At 36.3% G+C, this 20000-nt stretch overlaps 1 protein-coding gene across 1 annotated transcript in view; it reads left to right on the top strand.

The window, feature by feature from the left end:
* LOC138710534 (integrin beta-PS-like) overlaps nucleotides 1-20000 on the top strand; it is a 111973-nt gene that overhangs the window by 15443 nt on the left and 76530 nt on the right. The window contains exons 2-3 of the mRNA XM_069841499.1: nucleotides 2141-2309; nucleotides 11070-11298. Coding sequence (XP_069697600.1) covers nucleotides 2141-2309; nucleotides 11070-11298 — 398 coding nt within the window. The remainder of the gene's footprint in view (nucleotides 1-2140; nucleotides 2310-11069; nucleotides 11299-20000) is intronic.

Genomic DNA, 20000 nt, shown 5'->3' with positions numbered 1-20000 from the left:
CTCTATGGGTAAATTCCTATCTTTAGACATCACACGTGCACAAAACTCAAGACTCAAAAGGGTTGCTAATGATCGGATACGAGAGCCTAAAAACAGAACTATGTGAAGGGAGTTTCCTGAGAAAATTGCCAAAATCGGTTGCTGCAGGTTTAACTGTTTATTTTGTACTTAACTGATTTTAAACTGGTAGAATTCCCTGCACTTCACAAAAAAACTATTTGGAATCAAAACATTAAGTAATGCGAAATTACTTGGGAGGCCGGAGGGAAAAATTTTCTTTGGGGAGGCCGAGACGTAGGTGGGAAGATAATATTAAAATGAATTTGAGGGAGGTGGGATATGATGGTAAAGACTGGATTAATCTTGCTCAGGATAGGGACCAATGGCGGGCTTATGTGAGGGCGGCAATGAACCTCCGGGTTCCTTAAAAGCCAGTAAGTAAGTAAGTAAGTAAGTAATGCGAAATTACAGTAATGGGATGCTAGAAATGGCATGGGACTCCCTCTCAATTCGAGATAGGGTTAGTACTAAATTTGTAGAATACATCATGGTTCTATGCAAACTAATGTAGCTACTGAATTTTTAAAATTAAGAATTTTACTAATGAATTAATAATGGTGTTGTTCTCTCGGAGGACATATTCTTCATTGCGTTATATCACTCTCTATATCGGGCTTCTACTGTACTAACAGTCTGATATAACGAAAAACTAAATAGCCCAAAACATTCTTCATCATCATTATTAAAGTCCACGTCACGACTATATCGAACAGGAAAGAGCAGCTGCAATGAGAGTTGTTTAGTCGAAGAAAATCGTTGCGAGATGCCGGAGTGAAGGCTTCCGTTGCAACAACGTAAGCTCAGTGAGCCTTGAAGGAAGTGGTTACCCAGCTGACCGCATGCTTCCGAAGTTAACTTGCCCTGCATATCGTTCCTGCCGTGCTCTGTTAAAGCGAGCTGTGACTTCACTTGACGATATTGTATCAACTTCAATAATTGTGCAACGTAGAATTAAATGAGGAATGACGCATTCCACACCTTACCAGATTCCTTGAATTCCTGCAATAGATTTTTATGCTTGGTTATTAATGACACTGTATCAACTACTAGTTTATTTAATGTCGAAGGGATTGGTGATAATGATATGCTATTTGGCCAGATAAGCCGAGGATTCGCCATAGATTACCTGAAATTCGCCTTACGGTTTGATAAAACCTTGGAAAAAAACCCAACCAGGTAACAGCCCAAGCGGAAATCGAACCCAAGCCCGAGCGCAATTCCGCCTCGACAGGAAGTAATATTCGTGTAGATATTTATAACTTGTAAAATTTTCATATGGAGGAATGCCTATTGGCCAGTAATATTCGTGTAGATATTTATAACTTGTAAAATTTTCATATGGAGGAATGCCTATTGGCCAGTTGTCTCACTACGTTTTTAATCATATCGTTGAAGGAACATAAGAGAATTTTGGAGGATGAAAGCCGAAATTTGACGTAATTTAAAGCGATCTAATGAGAATACTTAGCCTTTAATTGTATAAGGTTAATATCATGCTGTGCCTTCTCCTTGTCTCATATACACACGAAAATCTAGCATCAGTGTTTAGCTTTACCATGTACAGTTTACCTCAAGAGGCACGAAATTTATATAATTGTAAATGCCAGTACGTGCATTACTTACCATGTTATTAATTGCTAGATCAACTTATCACCTATTTTTAAATATTGTTTGCATCTCATGCACCTGAAGATGACTTTTTAAAGTCGAAAATATTAGTGACTTCGTACTAAATATTGTGATGTAACAGATTATCTGACCTCACAAATTGAAAAGTGTATTTGACTGAAAATTTATTATTATATATAATTATTAATTGTAATTTAAAGCTACCACATGAAGACGAGGACAGTGTGCAAAACTTCCAGGCACATTAAATGGATAATGAAGGGAAACGGACCGGGTAGAAAACCACGAGGCACGAAGTTCATCCCACATTTCTGTTTTCGTGGTACCATAAGTGACGTTAGAGTACAAAAACCTTTCATGTCAATATGTTACAATTGTCTTTCCGTGTAGGTCGAAAACAGACGTTTCATGTTAAAACCTCTCAGTGAAGATTCGCAATGTTTCATTGCAGATATTCACCGCTGGGTCTAACAGATGTTTTGAAGCTGGGAAGATTGCGTGTCCAGCGAAATTCATCTATCCGAAGAAAAATCCCAACCAATTCGAGATCACAGAGGACAAACAATTCAGCAGCGAAGTACTTTTCCGGCCTCAGCATGTGAAGCTGAAGCTTCATGTAGGTGAGTGTGCATATTTCGAGAATGTGTTAGCATTACGTTATATTAACGGAGGAAAGTCATTATGAATCAGCAATGTGACCATTGAGGATCTGTTGTCCTAACCCCCAGCTAGGCGCATTCCAGCCCACATCAGTTAAGGTTCGCGGAGTATCCAAGTTCGAGCAGACAACTCTCTCATCCCTAGACTAGCACCCAGCACGCGCATCGCTACGAAATAATAATGCATGGTGATGGGATGGTATGATATTGATGTCTAATGGGGAAACATAAGAACCGAGAAAAATCGAAACTGTAATGACAAGTGTCAATATGGCTTTTTGAATTAAAACTTCCAGGCCTGACGTGGATCGCCCAAATACCAGACTGATGATCTACCAGACTCTAGACCACGCAGCCACCGCAAAGAATGAACATCTTCATTACAATAATTATTATAATAACCGTCACATTATTTCTGTTAATCTATATGAACATACATACATACACACATACATACATACATACATACATACATACATACATACATACATACATACATACAATAATACATACATACATACATACATACATACATACATACATACATACATACATACATACATACATACATACATACATACATACATACATACATACATACAGTCCATTTATTAGACAAGCGGTTTCCTTTGTGTGTTATAAGCGTTTTTGCACTATTAATTATCCACTTGGAAATGACATATACGGTACTCGTACATAATATTTGTATAATTTATAAATTCTAAAAAATAATATATATTGGCAGAGAACTGATACCGTTTTCTTTTGACTGGAGCGATAAAACACAGCGCAGTATTATCTATTTATTTGTCTATGGTATTATCTGACATAGCCTCAACAATGCCATAATCAATAACAAAAGAAAAGCGATCATTTTCATGCCGCCTGCCGCCTGTATAATAATTTGACGCAGTTACATGCACACACATTATATCCTACATGAAGTTTAAATAAAATGTTCTCTAAAAATGCGGACTCTCTGCCATCAACTTGCATTGTATGTATTGTATATTTCTTTATAGTACCTTTATTATATTTACACACGCATAAAAGAATACCCTAGACTAATTGTGAAACCGGTCCATTTTGCTAACTACCTCGACAAATGACACCTAGCTACATTTTGTATGAAGATCCCTTATTCACAAACAGGGCGTTTACATCTGCGTGTCGTAAAATCTAGGACACGGATCTCTCAGATTTACTTTTCTTCCGAAGTAAGTCAAGATAATTCATTGCCCTTAAAAATCCTTTACCCTCGACCGGGTTTGAACTTCGGAACCACAAGGCAATCAACGACAACCAAACTCAATGCTTATTGTACAATGGACACTCTTAGTGTAGACTAATATCAGTGCATTTCGAACTAACGGCTCAAGGTCAAGCAATGGGTTGCATTTGCCACGTGTACTTACCCCAATCCTGGACCGTTCTCCTCAACTAAAGTCAGCTGGGACAGCCGGAATTACCAGTGCTTCAGTTCACTGTTTTCAGTTCAGTGACTCGTGCGTGGTTTGTACTTTTGTACGTTTGTACGTGACATTGATCCTCCAGTTCAAAATGCACAGATAATAGGAGATGAGTGCTTGACATGTAGATAATATATTATGAATGTGACTCATCATGTCCCAGCGGCTATCATTTGTTCGTCGTCGTAAATTCGAAGCAGGGAATACACCAAAAGGGTTATCAGTCAGTTTATGGAATTAATTTTTTCAGAGCTGTTCAATTGACTTCACTCTATGAGATTTCCAAGTTTTGAGCCCATTCCAGATGGCACTGGATTTCATGACCTACAGTTTTGCAGGCTTTCATGTAATCTTTTTCTTGGAGTCATTCCACGTCAAATCGCACAGCAATAAAACACGACCTTCTCGTAAATGGTCGATTTTTTTTTTCATGATTTCCAGACATCAAATAACGAGACCCGTATTGTTTTACTTTCACAATTATTAATTATTTCTGTAGTTATGACTATTTGAAATTACGCAAATTATGCGCGCACTGTTATATAAACTCACTTGGAACTCTGTATCTATATAAAATTGAGATTTGCGGTTTGGCGCATTTGAAAGACTAAATACAACACTTTTTATTACTTTAGGCTATCACAAATAAATTTAAAATTTAGCCTAATTTTTTAATAGAATAATTTCTTTTTCAAAGAAAAATTACTATATTAAATAGCCAAATTAAAAATCTGGAAAAAATATAGACTTGTTTCCTGATGTATTATCTGTAAACTACTGCATTTAGAAATGTGGGATCTGCACACATACATTTGTAACAATTTATTTTCCGGAGGCATGCAAGTGCGCTCGCGATTCCCAGCTAATGAACAGCTTGCGGCTGTAGGCTGCCCGCGGAAAGTTTTACGAAATCCCCCGTTGCATATAATAACTGATGTCGCCACACTACAAAACAAATGCATTCATTCATCAAATTGTTAATATACCTTAAGGAACTGTAAATATCTTATCTAAAGTTATTTTATTATTGTCAGCTCAGCTAAGAGGGGGAGCCCTTCACAATGCTATATGTATATACTGTAATATAGCCAAGTGTTTAATGATAGCAAGGCTGGGTAAGGCAGTAAACTTTATAGCAGTAAACAGATGGCAGGAGACAAAATATAAAAGAGAAAAATAATCAGTCAGAGTTTGAATTTCATAGAGTGACGTGACTTCTATACAACATGAGCGACGGTAAAGATCGCGTAATATATAACAAGTGTTTAAATCCATTTGACCTACCTAATCACGCTTTTAAAAAGAAAAGTACACTATGACGCGTAAGTCGCGATTTATTGATAAAACTCAATTTAAAGAAGTCTTTGAATGTGCGAATATATGGTTCGTTCCGTAAAAAATCTACCAACTTCCGGATACGTCAGGTGAAATTATATGTGATGCCGGTAGTTCTTGTGATATTAATAAACATAAATCAAATGAAAGTGCGAACAGAGCAAGTGATTATCCCAGTTCTCCTTCTAGCACTTCTATGGATACAGCGCTAGAAATCAGTAATATTAAGGAATTAAACAAGAGTTTGATGCCAATAGAATTTCCTATCAAGAAAAGAAAACTACAACGAAAACGATACCCCCGTGAAAAGTTTCAAAAAGTAAAAGACTTCTCCGCAACTAAAGTTTTTCATGCAGAAGATGCATCGTCATCCCTTCAAAAGTTAGCCATATTTTATTTTTGACGGAATGCAAAGAAAATGTACAACCTGAAAATTACATAGTTATTGCAGACTTTTCTGAAAATTATTCATTTGTAATACAAGATTCAGTACAAGGTGTGCATTGGAACAAATGCCAAGCCACAATACAGTGTTACTATAAATGATCTTTCCGATTACAAATTTGAATAACTATCGTTAGGAGACACTTAGAAACATGATATTGGTATCAATGGAAAGAGAAACTCAAATATGTTTTGTTATCCATTCGGTTAAATCACATGTGCTACTCTTAAATTAGCAAAGATTATAAAACATGAAATTGGTATCAACAGAAACAGAAACTCCAACAATTTTTTTATTTTTTTTTTTTTCACACAAGAAAGAGAAACATTTGGTTCACAACCGTAAGTAAGTCACATGTACTCAATGTGAGCACACATAAAGTCTGTAGTCAATTTCCTGCCATACACGTTGTAGCATTGGATCATTCACCAGTGCAATGGCCTCTGTGATGCGGACACGAAGATCCTCAATGGTAGGTGGTAATGGTGGCTGATATACTTGTTGTTTTATAAAACCCCACAGAAAAAATCACAAGGAGTGAGGTCGGGGGAACGTGGAGGCCAATACAAACATTCTAAATCTTCACGGCCACCACGTCCAATCCATCTCCTTGGAAGTCATGTATTCAGTTCGTTTCTGACATCTAAGTGGTAATGGGGTCGTGCCCCATCCTGCTGAAAAATGGGACCTTCGATGTCCTGTTCTAGTTGTGGAAGAAGCCATAACAGTAACATGTCTAGGTACGAATTACCTGTGACTGTCGCCTCGACAAAAAAGAAAGGGCCATACACCTTTTCACGGCTTACAGTACAAAACACGTTCCCTTTGGGGGAGTCGCGTACATGTTCCACGTAACTGTTAGGATTTTCCAAAGCCCATATCCTGACATTGTGTTTGTGTACTTTTCCTGACAGATGGAAAGTGGCTTCGTCACTAAACACCAATGATTCGATGAAACCTTCAGTTTCCATTCTGAGTTGCATCTCCTCACAGAAAGACTGTCCCTTGGCTTTGTCGTCTGGTTTCAGAGCCTGCAACAATTGCAGACGATATGGATGGAACTTCAAACGTTTCCGTAAAATCTTTCACACAGTTTGTTGGGGGATGTTTAATTCACTACTGGCTTTTACGGTGGATTTCTGTGGACTTCGTGTGAAACTCTCTCTCACACGCTCCACATTCGCCTCACTTACTGATGGACGACCGGTTGACTTCCGCTTACAGATGCGTCCCCTCGTTTTGAAGTCAGCGTCCACTTACTGATATTGGGCCCACTGGGTGAATCAACACCAAATTTTTTTCTAAAATTGCGTTGTACAGTGACAATAGACTGGGATATGTGAAAATGTAGCACACAAAATGCCCTCCTGTCTTCGTTTGCAGCCGGTTTTCTGTTATATCGTCTCCTAGCAACGAAATTAATCAATTTGCGACAGGTTCACCAATATAACAAAAAATATTTGAGTTTCTCTTTCCATTGATATCAATATCATGTTTCTAAGTGTCTCCTAACGATAGTTATTCAAGTTTGTAATCGGAAAGATATTTATAGTAACACTGTACATCCTTTCGTAGTATATTTCAAAGAAGATACAGAAATTCGTTACAAAAATATTATTGTCATCTCAGAAAGCATGAAACATGACACCGATTTCTATCATTTTTTTCAATCCGAAGCAATCAATTTCTTAAAGCAAGAATTTAACGATATGAAAAAAATAATCTACTTTTCCGATGGATCAAGTTCACATTACAAAAACAAAAAGAATTTTAAAAATAATTGCTTACATGAAGACGATTATGGAACTAGCGCTGAATGACACTTCTTTGCAACGTCGCATGGTAAAGGTCCAAGTGATGACATTGGAGGAACTGTTAAAAGACTTGCCACGAGAGCCAGCCTATACAAGATCGTATAAAAACACAAAAAAACTGTTTGATTGGTCACAAAAAACATTTCTAACGTATCATTTATATTTTGTCCATCGAATAAGCACAAAAACCACACTGAAAATTTCCAGGCCAGATACCACAATCCAAAACCAATAACTGGTACATTATTACATTCTTTCATTCCGTTGTTAAAAACTGAAGATTTAGTAAAACAATTTTCTTTCGAGAAAGAAGGTAGGCGAATGAAAATTTAAAGTGTAGTGTGAATGAAAACAAACGTTAGAAAGCATAATGTACAAATATTTGAAGATATAATAAGTAAATTAGCAGTGTTTCCTCGAGTGACTTGATCCGTAATGTTGCAAAGTTCGCGCGATCTTCCAGCGCCGATAAAACTCCCAGCGCGTTTCAACGCTTTCCGTCCACTGCTGCTGCACCGACTGCTACATATTGTTTCGTAAGGGATTAAATTTCCATTAAACTATTGGAGATCCCATTGTGATTTTTTCTGGAATTATTCAGAATACTTCAGTGCACCTAGTAGGCATTTTCTTAGATTTTTAATACGGCTATTTTACATTGATATCTAACTTTTAAAAATTGAATCATAAAAAATATTTGTAATAATTATGTTACAATTAGTTAGTAAATATTTAACAAAAGACAGTACTTTAAGCTTTTAAATTCATTTTTCAAAACAATTTTAACATAAATATCCTTAGAAATATGACGCTTTAAATGTTGCATTGTGCGACATTTTTAACGAATTTTAATATGCAATATTTTAAAAACATGTAGACTTAGGAGGAAATAAAAATACACTTGTTGGTTTATTAGATCCATAGAGTTGGTAAAAAAAATATAAACGCAATCAGAAATATGAAGGTCAAAATTTGTATAATTTTGTGCGATTTGACGTGGAATGACTCATTGATGACAGAAATTGTCGAGTATCTTGCTGTAATATGTCACTCCCTTAAACAGTGAATGCCGATCATAAGCTGAAAAGGGTGATATCTTGCCTTACCATTGTCCAATTGTCCATTATTTTCAAAATAGAAAAATAACGTTTTCGGGCATGTATGTTACTACCGACGAAACATGTGTTCATCACTTCAATCCTAAAAAAATTCTGCGCTGTATCACGGATACATCGGCACGTAGAATCTGCCACCCAGTTTCGGGAATGAAACTACAGTTGTGTTAGTTTGAATGTTTTATTTATGTTTCGGTTTACAAATAGAGGGTATGGGTCTATGATAAGAGAAGTAATTAATGAAGGGCATGCAATATATTTTCTCTTCATATGAAGCGACATTCTGAAATTAGTCCCAGCTCAAATTTTCCACTATGGTTCACTCAAAGTGTGTCATATGTATCTATTAACACTTTAATCTTACAGAAGTCGTGATTACAAATCAAACGAGTGGTCGCACAGATCTGTAGTTGCTTTCCATATCAAGATATTACTGAAAGAGGTCGCAGGCCAAGACTAATTTTATACGCAACTTTTGCACCTTGATCACCGTAGCAAGGGGTGGTGGCATCATTGGGCTTTGTCACATTGGTTCATGACCTCACTACTAATAACATTAGCATACGGCTGTAGCACAAAGTGCAAGCACTTGAAATTCTGTCATGTTTTGTTTTACCACGGATCCTCGAACTAGTGCTCATACTCGGTGCGGGAAAGATGTATTTTACGTCGGAAATGTAAGCATCCTTCGTGCTCTCCTCAAAAACAGTTTCGAGTTCAGAAAATATTTTTTTTATACAGAAGGAATTAATTATCCTGATTGATTTCCTGAAATATTGCATCACTTTCAATCATTCTTTAAGAGAGCGTTTGGAAGTGAAGGAACGCTGTAAGGGTGTCCAAGTGAACTGTTGTGTTGATTGCCATATTCACAATATTTGGTCCATCAACTATTTTCTGTTTCCAAACCTCAATTAGGACTCAAAAGAAGGGAAATTTGAGAGCGATAAGTGAAAATGCAGCAATAAGTGTGCAGCCACAGTATTTAGACTACTCGTATTATACAGGGCTATTCATAAGTCCGTGAAACATTTAAGAAATTCATAACTACTAAACTACACAACGAATAACAAATTGCTTTACACTAGAATTAAGAGAAACTCTCCAAGTTATGTTACTTACCTCACAGATGCTCAATGTGTCCTCTTTTGCTAATACGGCATACATCCATGCGGTAATCCATCTCGCCCCGTACACGTTCCAGCATATCACGGTTGACCACATAAACAATATCCTTTACAAACCCCCAAAAGAACAAGTCACACGGAGTTAAATCCGGTGATCGTGATGGCCATTTCATTAACGCGTCATCTTCTTGTCTTGTGCGTCCTATCCATCTCTGTGGCAAATTTTGATTAAGATACTCTCGCACGTTGTTGTGATAGTGACAGGGAGATCCATCTTCCTGAGAGATGTAATCATTTCTGTTTTCATTCAGCTGAGGTATCAGCCAGATTTGTAACATGTCCAAGTAAATCATCCCAGTGACGATGGGCTCTACAAAAAAAAAAATGGCCCATACACCTTCTCTTTCGAATTCATACAGAAGACATTCACCTTAGGTAAGTCTCACACATGCTCTATGACTGCGCGGGAAATTTCAGTTCCCCATATGCGTACATTGTGCCGATTCACTTTTCCGGAGAGATGAAAAGTTGCTTCGTCGAGATGAGCAAGTCAGCGAAACGTCTACTTCAAATCTTTGACGAGGTCCTTGCATATTCCAACATACAAAACGATTGCTCACATTTAGTAAAATAATGTCATTTTGCCATTATTGATAACTAGTGCTACCTAGCGATAAATCATGGCAACTAAGAGCGGACTTTTCTTATTTAAAAAAAAACTTGGAGAGTTTCTCTATCGACATGTCAATTACCATATTATGTTGCATACTTTATTTGTTATTAAACTTTAAAATGTTTCACGGACTTAGGAATAACCTACATTTATTAACATTGTATAAAGAGCACTGTGTGTGACATTGCTGATTTTGTACACATGTTTTAGAAACTCCATGCCCATAAACAGAGCCACTTGACTAAGTATTTCACATTACACAATAGATCCTATATTATAATGAGAATATACAAATCCGTTTGCCGCTCCGGGCCATTTAAAAATCCTGCCCCATCGACAAATAACGATATAGCCTACGTACGAAAATTTCATAGAAACGAAGACATAGAATTAAATAATGAATATTCAGATGAAAGTAGTAAAAAGAGGGAATGATGCACAGCAAATAAAAATAAATATAACTTTATTGTTCAGGAATCAACAGTACTATGACAGCAAACCATTCAATAGAAATAATATTCCCTCGCGAATTCAAAAATTATCTTCGCAATTACCTTGAAATAATTGGCATATTGAGTTAAAATAGCATTATGTTGAAAAAGAAATACTCTAGTTAAAACTAAAAATTGTGCTAGGGACTCATCAAACCCCCTCCTCATATAATGTACCTAATGGCACTGAAGTGCCGAGACTTATTATATTCTTACAATGAAACTGATTTAAATAACAAATCACAATTTCAGGAGAAGTGTACAACCTAAGTCTGACATACAGACATGCCCGTGACTATCCAGTGGACCTGTACTACCTCATGGATCTATCTGCCTCCATGGAAGACGACAAGGCTACGCTGTCAGCACTTGGCACCAAGTTGGCAGATGTGATGCGAAGCCTTACGAAGGAATTTCGTCTTGGGTTTGGCAGTTTTGTTGACAAAGTGGCAATGCCATATGTCAGCACTCTTCCAGCAAAGTAAGTACTGATTAAGTCATAATATACCCACATCATACTTACGTTAAAAATGGAAAACAATATGACTTTTTTCAGTGGTCATCATAAGCACACATCTTACCCTTTTTATGATTGAAAAGCGCACACTGAAATCAATCAGAAGCGCACTGTAAACAAGAACAGAAGCGTACATTGAAATAAATTAGAAGCACAATGTAAATAAGACAGACGCGCACATTCAAATCAATCGGAAGCGCACTGTAAACAAGACAGAAGCGCACACTGAAATCAATCGGAAGCGCACTGTAAACAAGACAGAAGCGCACACTGAAATCAATCGGAAGCGCACTGTAAACAAGACAGAAGCGCACACTGAAATCAATCGGAAGCGCACTGTAAACAAGACAGAAACGCACACTGAAATCAATCGGAAGCGCACTGTAAACAAGACAGAAGCGCACACTGAAATCAATCGGAAGCGCATTGTAAACAAGACAGAAGCGCACACTGAAATCAATCGGAAGCGCATTGTAAACAAGACAGAAGCGCACACTGAAATCAATCGGAAGCGCATTGTAAACAAGACAGAAGCGCACACTGAAATCAATCGGAAGCGCACTGTAAACAAGACAGAAACGCACACTGAAATCAATCGGAAGCGCACTGTAAACAAGACAGAAGCGCACACTGAAATCAATCGGAAGCGCACTGTAAACAAGACAGAAGCGCACACTGAAATCAATCGGAAGCGCATTGTAAACAAGACAGAAGCGCACACTGAAATCAATCGGAAGCGCATTGTAAACAAGACAGAAGCGCACACTGAAATCAATCGGAAGCGCACTGTAAACAAGACAGAAACGCACACTGAAATCAATCGGAAGCGCACTGTAAACAAGACAGAAGCGCACACTGAAATCAATCGGAAGCGCATTGTAAACAAGACAGAAGCGCACACTGAAATCAATCGGAAGCGCACTGTAAACAAGACAGAAGCGCACACTGAAATCAATCAGAAGCGCATTATAAACAAAACAGAAGCGCACACTGAAATCAATCAGAAGCGCATTGTAAACAAGACAGAAGCGCACACTGAAATCAATCGGAAGCACATTGTAAACAAAACAGAAGCGCACACTGAAATCAATCAGAAGCGCATTGTAAACAAGACAGAAGCGCACAATGAAATCAATCAGGAGCGCATTATTAAACAAGACAAAAGTGAACATTGAAATCTATATGAAGTGCACTCTTAAATAAAACAGAAGCGCACATTGAAATCAATTAGAAGAGCACTGTAAACAAGATAGAAGAAGCACACATTGAAATCAATCAGAAGCGCACTCTTAAATAGGACAAAAGTGAACACTGAAATCAATGAGAAGTACACTCTTAAATAAGACAGTAGCGCACATTGAAATATTTAGCCGGACCTCACAACATTTACATTCCGACTTAGAATTGACTAAAATATACTACAGGGCGGTTAAAAATGTTGTGTGCATATTATTGATAAAGATGTCCTGTAATGAATAGATACGTTAAAAGTTTAACTAATGATTTGAAACACCTTTTCTTAAGGAAATCATTGCATTTTCTTTATACTTCGTTAAACACTCTGTTTATATTTTTTTCTACTGACAGGCATTTCTTATTCGGCTACTACGATATATTTATTTAATGTGCACATTTCAAACTGAAATGTTTGCAGTGCGTCTATTACCAAATGAATTTATGGTTTTGGTGCATAGAAAAGTATTTTAAAATGACGCTGTTGTAATGACGCTTGGTATAATAGCTGGAGTATCTATCTAATATGGAGAAAATAAAGCGTCATTTTTTTTAAAGTTACTAAGAATGGAGCTACTCGAAAAAATTCAATATGATGTGATCAACTTGGGCGTTTAACATCAATTCAGAAAATGCGTCTTCGATTCAAAAGTTAAGTCCAAAAAGTTGCTTCGTTGACGTATTGTTGGGATCATTTTCTTTGTATAAACGAGATAGCCTCAATTCAGAAAATGTTCCTCTGTCACCTTTGGCTAAATTTAAATCAGTAGTATCATTCAAAAGTTGTGTTAAGAAGGTGTCTGCCACGGAAATATGCAGATTTAAAACCTTTCGTTAAAAGTACACTTTTAATTAGTTTAAAATGTGCGCTTTCGAAACATTGTCAAGTGATCAGATGTGCGCTTGTGATATACACCCACTTTGTCAATGTCTATTTCTTTCAGTTTTATAGATTTTATACAGAAGCCTTACACTAAGGGTTGTAACCAGGGTTGCCAGATTCTCTCATCAGGAATTCAGGACAGATGATGATACTGCATAACTCAATGTCACTAAACATTTGAATTAATAATTAAATTTGCAATACAACTGATTTTATGTAATTCAACTAATTATATAGTACCTAAGCTTTTAATTTTGTTATATTATTGCTACAGTTTGAAATTTCGTTTGAATTGTTGATGAAGTCTGGAAAAATAATGTCATTTTACAGCCTGATCTGTACAAAAAAAATGAGTGATAATAATAAGGTGTTTAAATCCCATCAATAATAAATCAACTTCTAAAGAGAGTAAAGAATAAAAATACTCTACAATAGGCCTACCTAATACATGCTATAGTACTGTGGTTTTTATTTCAATAGAGCGCGATAGAAAGTGCCAGGCGGCGATGATGACAACATTCAACAGGATCTTAAAAAATGAATAACGAATTTTAAAAATAATTTCATAGAAATGTGAAAAAAATATGTATTTTTTTTTTTTAATTCCGAGACAAATATAACTCGACACAGAACACACCATTAAAATCCAGAACAATCCTGGGAAATCAGGACGTCTGGCAACCCTGGTTGTCAACTTCATTCTGATTCACAGAGAATAGTACATTCAGAGCAGTCATTTACGGGGAAAATTATCCTCCCCTATTTTAAGATTTAAAAAAATTAATAATTGAGAACTAGAACTACTAAAGAAAAAATGTGAGAACTGTACTTTTAATGCCAAAACATTCGTAACGCTTAAGCAGTGGTCGATATGGGCCGGTATGGCATACCGGAAGTGAAATAAGACGCCAGAAAGCACACCGGCAGTAATAATTTTAAATTGACTGTTATTTAGTGAAGCTGATCACACATTCAATTACGCTAATCAATAGTGTCGTCATACTCTGTACCTTCTCTTAGACATTCCTGCAGCAGTGCGTGACGTCACATATAGTAGGCTACGTTATTTAGTTCGTGCGCGGAAGTAATGTCGTATTTAAGAAATCCCAAAAATAGCTAGTTATATCGCAAGACAAATCTGTGCATACCGGCAGTAATTTATTTCCAATTCGACCATTGCGCTTTAAAAAATAAAATACGAGCTAGTTAATGACTTTCCTCAAATGAAAACAAGGCGTTACCCTTTGTTACATTAGTGGTTGTTACATAATGTAAATGAAAGTAGGCCTACAAGTGTTCTTGTTAATTGAAATTAAAATTCCTTTATCAATAAAATTGTGTGTTCAATTCTTCGCACATGCATCATATTAACAGAAAGTATATGTATATTACGTATCGTATAAGTATGGTAAGTCCCATGCCGTGGCGTCGTGGTCAGGCATCGTGCTTAGGACTCGCATTACAGAATGCACGCTGGTTCGAGTCCTCATGGGGAAAGAAATTTTCTCATGAAATTTCGCCCAGTGTATGGGACCGGTGCCCACCCAGCATCGTGATGCGCTTGGGGAGCTACGATAGGTAAAGAAATCCGGTTGCGAAAGCCAACTATAACAGCTGGGGGGATCATCGTGCTTACCATACGATACCTCGATTCTGGTTGGATGATGGTCCACCTCTGCTTCGGCATGTGGGCATGAGGCCAGCAGCCGGCTGGTCGGTCTGGGCCCTTCACGGGCTGTAGCGCCACGGATTGTTTATGAGTATGATAAACGTTAAAACCAGGCCTATGTGTGGAAGCTGGAAATGTAATGTAACGTGAGGTAAACTTGACCATAAAGCAAAAAAAGTTAAGCCATTATGTCAGCCCTATTTGTGACTTAAAATAATAAAAAAAAAGTTTCACGAAATGGAGAAAAATAATAAACTTTAAAAATATGTTCAGTGCATCTGATATCATGGTTTAAATCTGTTTTATGGTCAAGTTTACTCCAGTATACGGTATGGAAAATAGTTCATTTCAGATAAAATAGGAAGGGCGTACCGTATAAAGTTTTCCGTAAAAAAGGTTGCTCCCCCTCCCAGCAAAACCTGAAATGAGACTTTGTATATTAACTTTATATTTAAAAAGTTTCAGCAGGATTTTATTTTTTAGTAAAATCTTGTAGGATATAGACATATGATCCTATATTATGAATTTGCATTTCTGATACACTTTTTTTACTTTCTCGTTAAAATTTACTGTAAAGTTGTAAAAAAATCAATTCGAGATTATCGCCGAATTACACGTTTCAGCAATGTCTGTCTGTCTGTCTGACTGCTTGTCTATAGTGATTTCTTCCAGAGTACTGGTAGAATTTGTCCATATTCCGTCTTAGTACAAGCCAATTTATACAGGAATAAAGTGTATTAAATATTATAATTTTAGTAAAAACTTAAAGGCTTTAATTTCAAATTAAAAATACACAATGGCGATCCAGTTCAAGAATTTAAATAATTTTCTTCGTAATTTTTTAATCATCATCATCATCTTCTTCCTAACAAGTATTAGGCCAAGTGGCCTGTTACGGTCTCAAACTAGAATTTTCAGTCCATCTCTTCTTTGGACGGCCCAGAGATCTTTTGCCATATGGATGGTAATGAAGCAGTGCTTTTGGAATTCTGCATCGATTCATTCGTTCGAGATGACCCTTCCACTGAAGTTGATATTTGCTGATGAACTGCATAATGGGTTATATTTGAAGTTCTTGCATTAGGTCCTCATTTTAATTTTTTAATATTATGTAGAATAAGCTGACAAAGGAGATGTAGGCTATCACTGACTTAATGCTAGTGAGAAAACATCTGAGTACGAAAAATTAATTATCATATAGGTACAAAATTATTTATACTTTTTGTTCCGAATTCTACTAAAGTTTTTAAAGCCCGAGACTAAACAGCAGGACAACTATAGCGGAGAACAGAGGAAAGTACGCTTACCGTACTGTCCATGTCCAAGGATTTACAATCCCTTGTGAACATTCTTGTTATGCGTGAGTGAAGCACCGAAGCAAATTCTTAAATACTTAGAATTAAAAGGAAGAAATCTGAAAATGCTAGTAAGTTATACAACTCATTTTAATAATCATAAAAAAGGTGAAGTCAAGCCCATGACAGGCCAAATCGGCTCAGAGGGTGGCGAGAGGTTAAGACTCCCACCTTAACAGACAATCGGCATTAAATGCAGTAGGGATGTCAGTCCTACGTGCCTGTTGCCTTTACCCCCAAGGAAATGCCCCTGCTACTCATTTCTGTTAGAGGCTGAGTTAGGGTTGCCAGTCTCCCTTGTTTTACGGGTTCTTCCTATTTTACCCACATTTTCATCAGTCTCCCGTCTCACTTATTTGATAATATTTTCTCCCGTCGTAATTTATTTATTTATTTATTTATTTATTTATTTATTTATTTATTTATTTATTTACTTATTTTTTATTTAAATGATAAATATGAAGAGTGCTATGATGTTATGAAAGTTCTAATTACATACTTTTAAGTGCAATCTACAATGACAAATTCTCATTAATTTTCAACTCTTTTGTTAAGGGAAATTTCAATTAATTGTAAAAGTTTCTTAATGAATACAAAGCAAGTGGTAAATAGTAATAATGTTATGAGATTCATTTTAAGTTACTTTTGCGTTATACAGTACAGTACAATTGAGGAGCTTTCTGGAATATAGACTTACAGACCTATGGGTCATTTTTCGGGAAATCGTTTTAAGTGATCCGCAATATTGTATAGAATATTCCCTCCAAGTTTAGTTTCATACCTTCGTCATTTGAGTGAATGGCAGCACTTATCGTGTCTGATGTGCAGTTGTCTGGAGCCTGTGCTGTGCACTAGATCTGTTGATGTTAGTTTATGTAAGTTTGTTTTTACATAAAACGAAGTGAAATGGAACCCAATGGAAGTAAAAGGAAAAAGATTTACTGCAGCACCAGTTTGAGGAAGAGAGATGCTAAAAGGAAGAGGTCAAGTGGTGATACATATGTAAACAGTACCGGAGTTGAGGTTATAGGACCCTTACACACGGGCGACTTTTTGCCGCCAAGGTTGACTGCAAAAAGCAGTTGACCTTAGCGGCTTGTCGCGGGGATGCAGTCGGTAATGTATTTAAATGGAAAACGCCGGTTGCTTTACACACGAGCGCAGACCCCGACGGCAGACCGACTGCAGCCGCTGTCTTGCAGTCGGTCCCCGCGACCGGCGGCAGCGTTTTCTGCTTACACACGGACGACTTTTAGCCACCAAGGTCGGCGACACGCAATGGTTCAAAACATTACATCTAGCTTGATATAATTAATATATTTTCTCCTATTTAACAGATTACCTATGTAACTATGTACAGTAATTACAAGTAGTACATTTTTTGTACTCTGATTACGTTTGTATAAACGAAACTACCCGCTATAAAGGGTGCGTTTAGAGAAAATCAATAACTTTTCTCCTATTTAATAGATATTCATGAAACTTTGTACAGTAGTTACATGTAGCCTAGTATATTTGTCTTTTATACAAACTTTGATAACGTTTTTATAAGGGAAACTACCCCTTATGTGTTGCATCTAGAGAAAATTATTAACTTTATCCTATGTAACAGATTTTCATAAAACTTTGTGCAATAGTTTCGGGTAGTATATTTGTTTTGTATACAAACTGATTACGTTGGACAAGGGGAACTACACTTACAGGGGATGTATTTAGAGAACAATTAATAAGTTTTCTTCTATCTATCAGATTTTCATGAAACGTTGTACAGTAGTTATAGGTTGTATATTTGTTTTGTATACAAACTCTGATTACGTTTGTATAAAGGAAACTACCTCTTATAGGTGCTGAATTTATAGAAAAATTAACAACTACTAGTATTATTAACTTTTCTCCTATTTAACAGATTTTCATGAAATTTTGTACAGTAGTAGTAGTAGTAGTAGTAGTAGTAGTAGTAGTAGTAGTAGTAGTAGTAGTAGTAGTAGTAGTAGTAGTAGTAGGTTTATTTTTCCTGGCAGAGTAAAGGCCATGAGGCCTTCTCTTCCACTCAACCAGGTTTCAATAATATACATGAAATACAAAATTTGATTACAAAACAACACAAAAGAAAATACCTTAGAAATTACATAAAATATAGTAGAAAATTACAATAGAAAAGATCAGTTACATAATATAAAATTACAAATAGTCAAGCTCGGTTATGTAACATATAAAATAAAGTAGAAAATTACACATAATCAAAATCAGTTACATAACATAAAGGGGAATATACACACTCACACACACACACACACACAAACACACAATTTATAAGACCTAAAATGCCCGAGATAAATACGACGATTAATTCACTTGAGATATATTATACATTTAATATACTAATAGGAGAATACATGTGAGTTACAAGACATAAAATGTTGATTAGCAAATTCGTACTAAATGGCATACAAACACAAATGATTAAGAAATATATCAAGATAATAAAAAAAAAGAAAAGAGAGAGAAAAAAAAAGGAAGACGAATAGAGAGGAGAAAAAAATAACAACTTGGTCATTTAAGACTACTTAGAAACTTCCGCAAGAGTCTAGTTCTGTTCATTAAAAACATTTCTAAGTAGTGTGTACTTAAAAGATTTTAGACTCCGACTAGTTACAGATAGTATATTTATTTTGTATAGCAAGTCTTGTTACGTTTGAGAGAAAGTGGTGCATTTAGAGGAAATTAATAACTTTTCTCCTATCTATCAGATTTTCATTAAAATTTGCACAGTAGTTATAGGCAGTATATTTGTTTTGTATACAAACTCTCATTATACTTGTGTAAAAGAAACTGTCCCATTGTAGGGGTGAATTTAGATAAAATTAATACCTTTTCTCATACGAAACAGATTTTCATCAAAATTGTACGGTAGTTAAGGGTAACATATTTGTTTTGTGTACAAGCTCCAATTATATTTGTGCAAAGGAAACTATCCCATTATAGGGGTGAATTTAGACAAATTTAATAAGTTTCCTTCTATCTATCAGATTATGATCAAACTTTGTACCGCAGTTAGAGGTAAAATATTTATTTTGCAACAAGAGGTAAAGCTTTCTCAGGAGTTAGTGGAATAGGCTTTATAACAGCTGACATGTACGCTCTTTTTATTTTGTGACACGTTTCGGTGTAGTAATTGTAATTTCCTTCACAAAATTAGCAGCATCTTTCTTTCCCTGATCTGTCAAGCTTATCTGTGTCAGAAAGAGAAATTACTCCTTTTTTGAGACTGCAGTGTGTGTGGTAATTTAACGACTCTGTATCAACCACTAGATATTTTAGAGTCGATAGGATTTGTGATAGATGTTATTTGACGACATGAGACCGAGGATTCGCCATAGATTACCTGACATTCGCCTTACAGTTGAGAAAAACCTCGGAAAAAACCCAACCAGGTAATCAGTCCAAGCGGGAATCGAATCCACACCCGAGTGCAACTCCGGATCGATAGGCGAGCACCTTAGCCAAATGATGCCGGTGGCCTGCA

Source organism: Periplaneta americana, chromosome 12 (genome assembly GCF_040183065.1).
Source record: "Periplaneta americana isolate PAMFEO1 chromosome 12, P.americana_PAMFEO1_priV1, whole genome shotgun sequence".
Classification (NCBI taxonomy): Eukaryota; Metazoa; Arthropoda; class Insecta; order Blattodea; family Blattidae; genus Periplaneta; species Periplaneta americana.
Note: the sequence above shows the minus strand (reverse complement) of the source record. Positions and strands in the feature narration are given on the sequence as shown.